Raw genomic sequence first — 10,052 nt, 5'->3', positions numbered from 1 at the left:
TGATGCCCCATCGGTAGAATCCGTCTTGGAACAATGTCCATTTCTCAAGGAGAATACGTTGAAGGTATGTAGCTGCCTGAGTACTCGTTTGTATTAAATCTGTCCAAGCCTTCGTATATTGTTCCTGATCCAAAGCGGTTGAAACAACCCAACATAACCCATATAACCCTTTCTTCTTTGGGACGCTTGCAATCATATTGGCACGAACGTGCTCCATGCAGTACTTGTGCATGTGAAATGTTTTAAATTGATGGACTAATACGTATAAAGAATTGCAAATAAAATTAGGATGTCATCATTACCTGTGAACTCCCCAGTTCGGAAATTTTGTATCCATCTTAACGATTGCAGAGAGGATGCCAGAATGACGATCATAGATTATGCAAGTAAACGAATCTTGCAGAACGTATATTTTTAAATATTTCAAGAACCAGTACCAGCTGTGGGTCGACTCTTCGTCTATTACGGCATATGCGACTGGCACGACTCTTAGGTTAGCAGTCTTCACAAGCGCCACGATCGCCTTACCCTTGTACGCCCCTTTAAGATGCATTGCGTCGACGGTAACCACAGGGTGACTGTGCTCAAATGTCCGTTTGGTGGCACCGAAATGCCAAAATACGTATCTGAAAAAATTAACATAAAGCATAAAAATCTATTTCGCAGACATATACCGCGTACAGTGAACATAGTTCGTACCTGAAAATCTTCCTCCGGCTATTTACGACACCGTCTTCTTTCTTGAACTTCCACTGTACTTTCGTCCCGTCGTTGCACTGTTCTAGGGCACGCATGTAACTGGGCAGTTGGCGAAAATTTGTTTCCCAATCTCCGTATACTTGGTTCAGTGCAACCCGCTTGCCGTCCCAAGCTTTTTTCCGGCCTATTCTACAGCCGAATACTGCTTCGCAGTCATCAATGATGGATTTGATTGGGTAATTCGGACGTTCGCGAATCTTCGAAGTTATGACGTAGGCAACATGATTTTGCGATATATTTCGGTCATCCCGTTCGTTGTTTGCACCGTCGCAATTATGCCCGTCGCACCACACTGTAATTTGCCACGTACGATATTCGATCTTATACGAAGCACGGATCCTCCAGTTACATACAGTACCGTTGAACGGTGCGTTAGTACGTCTGTTCGGACGATTTATACATTCTGCCGCCCATCTCGTCTTATCTGATAACGTAGTGTGATGCTCGGCTCCACGCCTAGTTGACCAAATGGCTACCGCACCCCGAAGTTCTTCCTTGTTCGAAAAATGTGTTCCCAGCTTTATGGTGTTAGGGTCACCATTGTATAAATCTGAACAAGTAGGCATTCGGCGGTTTGTTATCTCATCAGGTCCATCCATATTGCTGAAGACATGATAATCCGCGACGCGAGGAACAATGTAATCCTCGTCGGAGGGCCCGTATCCCCGCCGTCCGCGAGGCCTACTACTCGACTCTCCCCCAGCATTGGGTCTCGATGTTCCACCCGAATTAGGAATCGGGAGGTGACTTATGAACAAGTCCCGACTCCAAGATTGATGTTGATACATCAACGACAATGTGGCATCATCATTAATGACGATACAACGCTTATCACCATTATCAACGGCGTATACGTAGATTAGCCTCAATTGTACCGCTTCTCTTTCAATCCCAACAAAATTACACATTATTTTGGAAAAATCATCATAACTAAACCTATCTTCGAGCGTATACGTTGCGTCGGGAACGCTACATACAACGATCTTGCCATCGACATATTGTATAGAACTCTTTCAATATAAATTTAAATATGAAGACATATTTAATAAAATAAAAAATAATACGAAAGAAAACACTAAATTTTGATATTAAGAGATTTTGAGAAAAATATGGAGATAGATTGTGAAAATGTATACGGTGCGAGGTGGTTTATATAGGAAAAGTGTCACGGGAATGAAATTCACGAAATAAAGCAAGCCGGGCGTACCAAAACCGGTACTAGCTATTCCCGGTAATGGCATTACCGAATCCGTGAATGGGAAAACCGGACACACGGTTCCCGGTTTTGTCATTCCCGGGAATAGCTAGTCCCGGTTTTGGTACGCCCGGGAACAAGCATTCCCGATTTTGAGAAACCCGGGATTGGACTTAATTAATGACGATTAACACTCCCGGTTTTGAGAAACCCGAGAGTAGTAAACGCTGTTCACGTTTAACGGCTCCGTTATACAACAGTGCCGTGCCCGAATCGAATATTGCCTTAATCTTGTCTATTGTTAAAGTCAGTCGAAGGTTGGAGCACGGGACCAGTATATCGTACTAGGTTTGTCGCTTGGCTACCGCGAGAGGGCGTTATTTTGTACCATATATATAGAAAGAAAAATAAAACTTCATATGTATTATTGGCTATGAACCCCGGCTGCATTGACGTTTCTGTCCCAAAGACATCTCTTGGAAATTGGTACATGGTGGGGACAGATACAAAACGTCCAGAGGATCTGTAAGCGGTAATAGAGTCTGATTTAATAAGTAATATTGCTCGGTGGCTAGTAAAATTTTAGGCATATCATTCATTTCATCATTGGCTTATTATTATGATGTACTTGCATGCAGGTGGTTGTTACCCAAATGAATGGGAATGATAATACATCAGAATCCATTCATGTACTTCACGTGGGGAAGATGAGAATGAAGTTATGTAAAGGAAAGACGAGTATTTCAAAGGAGTATTATTCGTCTTCAATGCAGGTATAGTACTAAGTTATACTTGATTGATAATTTGCCCATCATCTTTCTAATACATACATACATACATAACTTGTTTTTATTATTATTATTATTATTATTATTATTATTAGCTTTGTGGAGTAAGAGGAGGGGGCAATGCAACAGCTCAGGCATTGTTTTGGCAATCCAAGAAAGGCACATCTTACGTATTAGCATTTGAAACCGAGAGAGAAAGGAATGCTGCTATTATGCTCGCTAGGAGGTTTGCTTTCGATTGCAATGTAAGTTGTTTTTACCCGCCTTATCATAACACTTGAGTATAATAATACTTAATATGTTTCCTAAGCAAGAATTTCATTTCAGATCACACTTTCCGGACCAGAAGACAGATCTCCTCAATTACAGACCTAACAAACCCATAGAAACTCCACTCGTCTCGTCTAATTGTAATTATGCTGAGCCTCACCTCACATCTTCATACTGTTGAATGTATAAAGTCTGTTTGTATTAGTATTAGATAGGGAGGGTGATTGGTTTGTTTGTTGTATTAATTAATTATCTCATTCATGGGGCGTTGTTCGATGTTTTCTTTCCTTGGTATTTTTGTCCCGACAACAACACAAGGCATGTTTTTTTTGTTGGCCTGAGTGTGTCCTAGTCCTAAAGACAGGAAAAGTGAGTGTAACATTTATCCCCATTTGTGTTTGGGGGGTGATTTGTAGTCAGATTTATGAATTCTTATGATTGATTATGGTTATAAAATATCGATATGAATTCTTTATGCCACGAAGCCTGTCTTCTTCAAGACGATCACTTGACTTCCAAGAGATCGTCAGGATCATCCGGTTCGTGATGTTATCATATTGAAAATGCTACCATCATCATATCCTAGAATAACATATTGAAATCAAATACATATATTTATGTAAGTCTGTCTCCTCTTGGAGATTATTTTATGAAGACATGTTATATCTAATTGGAACAAGCTTAAGTGGTTCCTTCTTATAAACTGTTAAACCAGGTCCCTCTTCCATGCTAATATCTTCCTCTTTCATTCCATCAGGCACTTTCCAGTCAAAGCAATACAAGAGATTTGCAAGTGCAAGTTCAACTATAGACACTCCCATCATAATTGCTGGACACCCTCGTCTACCGCCTCCAAACGGGAGCAGCTCGAAATGTTGTCCCTTGTAATCGATCGGACTCTCCTCGAACCTTTCAGGAATGAACTCTTCAGGATTTTCCCATATAGTAGGATCTCTCCCGATCCCCCATACATTAACTTGGATCCGGGTTCCAGGATAAACATCATACCCGTTTATCTGGAATTTCGACATTGCTTCTCGAGGAATTAATAGTACGCTTGGAGGATGTAACCTAAAAGTTTCTTTCACTATTAGTTTCAGATAAGATAGTTTTTCGATGTCAGCTTCAGAAACTTTTCCTTTGTTTCCGACCAAATTCCTAACTTCTTCTTGAGCTTTCTTCATTATTCTAGGATTCTTAGCAAGCTCTGCCATGGCAAACACCATGGTTATTGCTCCGGTGTCAACTCCGGCCAGAAATATGTCCTGCCAACAAACGAGAAAAGCATCAAGATCTCCGAAATACCTTTCTCTTCTTTGATAAGGATGTAGTAATAAAATACTAATATACTACCTCCACATCAAAATAGTTTTTCACTGTTCAACCAAATGAACATGTACATAGTGAAGATTAATGATCAATGGCTAAATACATGTAGATATGAAAGAAACTAAAAATGTAAAACATCATCTATATTTTGATAAGGATTTAGTAATGAACAGAGGAAAACAAAGTAAAAAACTTACCATAAGCATTGCTTTAATGTGATTTTCCGTAGGTTGAATGGAGTTTGAATCATTAGGATTTTTATGAAATTCTAGCATGATATCAAGAGTATCATAATCCTTGAGTTTTTTAGTGTTTGAAGTCCTGGAATTCAAGTGATCATGTATGAGTTTATGATAGAAAGCATCGAGATCTCGGAAACACCTTTCCCTTCTTTTATAAAGACCTGAAATCCTATCAACAATCCAACCAAAGTAAGGGAAGAAATCAGCAGCAGAGAAGCTCCCTAGCATTTCTAGAGCATCATGAACGACATTCTGAAACCTATCATTATCCAATCCTCCTCCTTCTCGGAAACTCTTACCAAAAGCAGCTCTACAGGTTACGTCCGCTGTCAATGACAGAATCTTTTCACTCAAGTCAACCGGCTGGCCAGTCGCCGAATACTCAGATATCGAATCGATCATGAACTCGACTTCTTCTTCTCTAATGAAACGAAAAGATTGTACCCTTTTGAGACTCAACAGCTCCAGGACACAAAACTTTCTCATTTCTCTCCAGTAATCGCCGTATGGCGTGAAGGCCACATCCATATACTCGTATGATAGTCTTCCAGTGCCTATACTTAATTAATAGTACTTACATAAACTTTTCAATGAATCTAAAAGTGAAAACGTCATCTATCTGTAGACGATGTATTACTAGTAGTATATATAGTATCGAATTGATGAATCATTAATTAAATTACAGCAAACAAATAAATTTAGTAACCTGCTAAAGGAGGCCTGCTGCAACATTCGAGGTCGTGTGTTTTGAGAACCTGTTTTGCAGAGTCGGCCGACGAGACAACGACTGTAGGGACTCGGCCGAGTTTAAGGAAGATAACAGGACCATATTTCTTGGATATTTGGTAGAGAGACTGATGAGCCAATGGACCGAGTTGGTGTAAGTTTCCGATTATAGGAAGACCGGGTGGTCCTGGAGGGAGATTAAGCTTTCTGATCATCTGATGTCTCTTCCATTTTACCAGGACAAGAAGAACAAGAATAGGAAGAAGAAGAAGAAGAAGAAGAAGAAGAGACGAACTAAGCTCCATTACAGTTCACTTTGGCTGAGTGAGTTTTGGGATATTTTGAGGGATATCGAATACAATTGCATTAATCTTGTCTATTGTTCAAGCCAGTCCAAGTCTGGACCACGGGACCAGTATATTGTAATAGGTTTGTCGCTTGGCTACCGGGAGAGGGCGTTATTTTGTATCATATATATAGAAAGAAAAATAAAACTTCATATGTATTATTGGCTATGGACATCTCTTGGAAATAGGTACATGGTGGGGACATACGAAACGTCCAGAGGACGGATATCAGAAACTTAACAACCACATAGTACAATGTATCCAAGCTCCATTAATCAAGTAAACAGTAGATTTTTCTGGAAAAAAAAAAAAAAAAAAAAAACATAACAAAATCTATTATCATTGTGCAACAAAAAGCCTCTCACTAGTTTCTTCAACAAAAGCATTTCCAGATTTCTACATCTCATTAGTTGCTAGAGAAATACAAAAGTAATTTGATCTCAATCCTAACCATAGAAACTTCAGAGACTTAAAAAGAGAAACCCCAAATTACCAAGGGATGCCCTTGTTTAGCTTATCTTTTCTTGTCCGCCGCCATCCTCTTGCGTATCTCATGAGCTGTGTTGAAGATTCCAAGGGTAGGTTGGTTGCACACAAAGCATTTTTTGTTCTTCGCATGATGCTGAGACAGAGGAGGTCGTGGTACCGTGACGTGGAGAAGAGAGGCGATGGCGAGGCGGAGAAGAGCGACCGTGGTGAGGTGGAAGAAGAGTGGTTACTGGCGGTGGCGAGACGGAGTAGAGAATTCTCGCGGCGGCGGCCGTGGTTAGGGAGAAGAGAGGATGGCGACGGTGGAGAAAAGATGCTATGTGGCGACCGTCCCGTCGTCCAATTTTTCCGTTTCCGATCACCGTCTATCTATCCGTATACGTATGTAGTAGTAAAGTTGAGGGACGGACTTACGTACTTTCTCTGTTTAAACAGCAAAACGTATATAAGGAAGTATATGAGGAAGTATATGTAAGTTTTTTTTAAAGTTAGGTCCATATAAAAACAATGAGTGCGCTACAGTTTTAGGGTTTGAAATGGAACGGTAAACGGATATAGTGAAATCGAAAACACTGTGTTCGATTTTGGTTAAGGCGTGATTATGGCGTGATTAGGCTTTCTCCTAACCATAAACGAACACGCTGTAATTATGCGACACAATCGAACACGGTGTGTTCGTTTTTGGTCTTCCATAATCGAACACCGTGTGTTCGTTTTTGGTATGGTTCCTCAAATGATTAATTAGCATACTTGTATGATTAATTAAAGAAACAAGACCAAAAACGAACACGGTGCGTTCGAGTTCGAGTGATTAATTAGCATACTCCTCAAGTGATTAATTAGCATACTTGTATGATTAATTAAAGAAACAAATGCACCAACCATATTCCTCAAGTGATTAATTAGCATACTTGTATGATTAATTAAAGAAATTAGACCTTAAACAAAACCAAAAACGAACACGATGTGTTCGAGTCTCAAGTGATTAATTAGCTATGATTAAAGAAACAAATGCACCAACCATACTCCATACTTGTATGATTAATTAACCATCCATACTTGTATGATTAATTAACCAAAAACGAACACGGTGTATTCGAGTCTCAAGTGATTAATTAGCTATGATTAATTAAAGAAACAAATGCACCAACAAATGCACCAACCATACTCCATACTTGTATGATTAATTAACCAAAAACGAACACGGTGTGTTAGATTATGCTTTTGGTAAAGATCGAACACACCATGTTCGATTATGGACCCAATGATGTGCTAATGATTACATTGAATCCGATTATGATTTAAGTAATCCTAATCAACTATTAGGGAGGAAGATCGAACACACCATGTTCGATCTTCTTATTTTTCTCCACCTCCCGTAAACAACCACATAGTCTGTCCACGTATCACAAAATATACATATATTTATGTAATTAACTTTAAAAACAACGCATGGTCTATTTTGTCAACGCTTGGGACTATTTACAGGCCCAAATTCAACTAATGAGCCTAAATTCTACGGCCCAATTAAATTTTTTCTTTCTTCCTCTTCACATCGCCACCGAACAGAACACTGGCGGACGGCCAATCTCTCTCTCTCTCATCAGCTCTCTCAAGCTCGACAGTTGACTAACAATCTTAATGACCCAAGAAACATCAACCCTAATTTCAAGTTCCAAATCCATTTTCGTTGATCAATTTTATAAAAAAAATCCCAACTTTTTCGAAGCAGAGAGACGTCCAACTTGAAGCTTTTCTTCTTCTTCTTCTTCTTCTTTTTCAACTGTCTGGTACGTATTTTTCTCTCCCAATCATCAATTTTTATTAATTTCATTCATTTATTATGGCTATGGTGTTTGACTCCGTTGACTTTATCGCATCAGTTTCAGGCAGGGGTTTGTAATATGACTGGAATTGTATTCTGTTAGTTTGACGAACTTTGATGTAACTCTGCTAAATAAAGTTATGTTTCATTGTCCTCTTTCGCCAACTTGGTCCCATCTATGATTGTCTTTAACCTATTTGTATCTTAGTACAATGAATTATTGGGTTCAGATTAGGATGATTGTGGTTCATATGCTTTGATTCTGTTATCGAAAAAGACTATAACTTGGAAAATATATGAATGATAGGTGGAAATCAGTAAAGATGGCAGAGGTGGAGGAGAAGGATCTAGTTGAAATATTGAGCGAGAATATCCCAATTGACCTTGTCAAATACATTAACCATGTCAGGGCTCCGTTAGCAGGTGCCATAGCAACATTTTCAGGCACAACACGGGACACTTTCGACGGAAAACAAGTTGTGGAGTTGAGGTATGAAGCATACGTTCCAATGGCAGTTCGCTGCATCAAAGCCATTTGTTCGTCTGCTCGTTCATCGTGGGATCTCCATTCAATAGCAGTTGCTCATCGCCTTGGCCCTGTTCCAGTCGGAGAAACGAGCGTGTTCGTTGCGATTTCGTCTGTTCACCGTGGTGATGGTTTAGATGCTTGTAAGTTTGTGATTGATGAGTTAAAGGCATCCGTTCCAATATGGAAGAAAGAAGTTTATACTAATGGCGAGGTATGGAAGGAGAATTCCGAGTTTATGGATCGGAGGTTGGAGTTTGGGAAGACTGGCTGCGTAAGTAAAGACGACAAGGTGGAAAAAAATAGAAAGACTTGTTGTGGCTCCAAGGTTAAAGTTGCTGATGCCAACCAGACAACCATGGAAGAAGAGTTGTTATCTCATTCTGAGTTGAAGCAATGAAGCTTGAAGTTTGCTTATACTTTTTCCCTTTCTTCTTAAATTCATAGTAAGACTAATTTACTGTGAATCTGTATCTGTATGCATTGTCTAATAATAAAATTGTCCCATCATATTTGCCGATACTTGCCGGATTTCTTCATTTGGATCTAACTTGAAGACCAAGTAATGTTAACCGAGCATGATTTAGGTTTTGATTAACTATAGAGGAAAAAAAAAAGTAACTCAAAACAAATAACGTGCGATTCAAAATATGTAACCATTCAATACTTGCAAGCTGAAAGTGTTTACACAAAATCAGAAGTGTTTAAAAGCAGAACATCATTAATAAGAACCCTACACATCCCTCTCTCCGGAGGCTACATAGAAGCATGATAAACAAAGATTGGATCATAATAGAAGCATGATCGCAAAGATTCATAACTACCAAACACGAAACAGTCACCTTTGGAACCACTTTTCATTCATCTTGTGTAAGAGACAAGAAGCTATTGGCTGGAGAATGAAGAGCCACCGCACCATGATCGATACTAGAGAATTTACGATACACTCCTTTGAGCTTACTGTCCGGTGCTGCAGAGTGAAAGCTAACAAGACGGCGGGCACATTCACTGTAACACATCACAACAACTTTATGAGAAACATATAAAATTACTGAGAAAATAGAAGAGACGAGAAAGAGACTTTTTTTAATACATTAGCTGATTTTTGGAGTAGCCTGTATAATGCTTGAGAGTGTTAGTCCAGAAAGGCTTCTTCCCAAGGGTGCATCGAGCAGCATAAACAGCAGAAGCAGCAAACATGGAGGGGCAAAATTGAACTATCATATGATATTGCATCAAGCCAAGCTCTGCAAGGAAGAAGACCATATTCTCCATGTCTGGATCGGAAGAATCAGAAACCTTGCTGTATCGTGCAAGGAAGACGTATGGTGTAGGAACAGTCAAATACCAGTCGAGCTTTCCCAATATTGTTTTCTCCATCGAAAGAACCAGTTCTCTGGCATAAGCATTTTCCGATATCGATACGAAGTCATTAACCTCTGGTGCATAAATCTCTTCATACTTGCAAGCAATGAACATAGCACTGATCCCAACCAGCTGAAGTTCTTTCCTATCAACAGATGTGGTTGACAGAAATCGATCAATGATATTAATCG

The 10,052-nt window shown here is 39.5% G+C and overlaps 4 protein-coding genes across 4 annotated transcripts; 1 reads left to right on the top strand and 3 right to left on the bottom strand.

Annotated features, from left to right (window-relative positions):
• Nucleotides 1-298: 298 nt before the first annotated feature.
• Nucleotides 299-1,667, bottom strand: LOC139882594 (uncharacterized). Its single transcript, XM_071866884.1, has 2 exons — nt 700-1,667; nt 299-626 (listed from the first exon to the last, which is right to left on the bottom strand). Exons 1-2 carry the CDS (start codon nt 1,665-1,667, stop codon nt 299-301), a joined length of 1,296 nt encoding a protein of 431 aa, XP_071722985.1.
• Nucleotides 1,668-3,659: 1,992 nt separating this feature from the next.
• LOC139882593 (cytochrome P450 71B34-like) lies at nt 3,660-5,614 on the bottom strand. Its single transcript, XM_071866883.1, has 4 exons — nt 5,290-5,614; nt 4,966-5,137; nt 4,539-4,893; nt 3,660-4,277 (listed from the first exon to the last, which is right to left on the bottom strand). The coding sequence occupies exons 1-4, from the start codon at nt 5,612-5,614 to the stop codon at nt 3,660-3,662; spliced, it is 1,470 nt and encodes a 489-aa protein (XP_071722984.1).
• Nucleotides 5,615-8,293: 2,679 nt separating this feature from the next.
• LOC139882592 (molybdopterin synthase catalytic subunit-like) lies at nt 8,294-8,896 on the top strand. The gene has a single exon (XM_071866882.1). It carries the CDS (start codon nt 8,294-8,296, stop codon nt 8,894-8,896), a length of 603 nt encoding a protein of 200 aa, XP_071722983.1.
• A 457-nt stretch (nt 8,897-9,353) lies between these two features.
• On the bottom strand, nt 9,354-10,044 carry LOC139882587 (cyclin-B1-4-like; the record flags this gene model as incomplete). Its single annotated transcript, XM_071866876.1, has 2 exons — nt 9,354-9,504; nt 9,590-10,044. Coding segments are annotated over 2 exons (606 nt in total), but the record flags the coding sequence as incomplete, so codon positions are not given.
• Nucleotides 10,045-10,052: the final 8 nt, after the last annotated feature.

This window comes from Rutidosis leptorrhynchoides, unplaced genomic scaffold, assembly GCF_046630445.1.
Source record: "Rutidosis leptorrhynchoides isolate AG116_Rl617_1_P2 unplaced genomic scaffold, CSIRO_AGI_Rlap_v1 contig289, whole genome shotgun sequence".
NCBI lineage: Eukaryota > Viridiplantae > Streptophyta > Magnoliopsida > Asterales > Asteraceae > Rutidosis > Rutidosis leptorrhynchoides.
This window is presented reverse-complemented; position numbering and strand designations above follow the sequence as displayed.

What these genes read in the sequence shown, in the direction of transcription:
- LOC139882592 (XM_071866882.1), top strand. Translation starts at nt 8,294, where the DNA reads ATGGCAGAGGTGGAGGAGAAGGATCTAGTTGAAATATTGAGCGAGAAT.
- LOC139882594 (XM_071866884.1), bottom strand. Translation starts at nt 1,667, where the DNA reads ATGTGTAATTTTGTTGGGATTGAAAGAGAAGCGGTACAATTGAGGCTA. An exon ending in AGCCGGAGGAAGATTTTCAG is followed by an intron (nt 627 to 699) that starts GTACGAACTATG and finishes TAATTTTTTCAG; the next exon opens with ATACGTATTTTGGCATTTCG.
- LOC139882593 (XM_071866883.1), bottom strand. Translation starts at nt 5,614, where the DNA reads ATGGAGCTTAGTTCGTCTCTTCTTCTTCTTCTTCTTCTTCTTCTTCCT. An exon ending in CAGCAGGCCTCCTTTAGCAG is followed by an intron (nt 5,138 to 5,289) that starts GTTACTAAATTT and finishes AATTAAGTATAG; the next exon opens with GCACTGGAAGACTATCATAC. An exon ending in ATGATCGATTCGATATCTGA is followed by an intron (nt 4,894 to 4,965) that starts GTATTCGGCGAC and finishes CGTAACCTGTAG; the next exon opens with AGCTGCTTTTGGTAAGAGTT.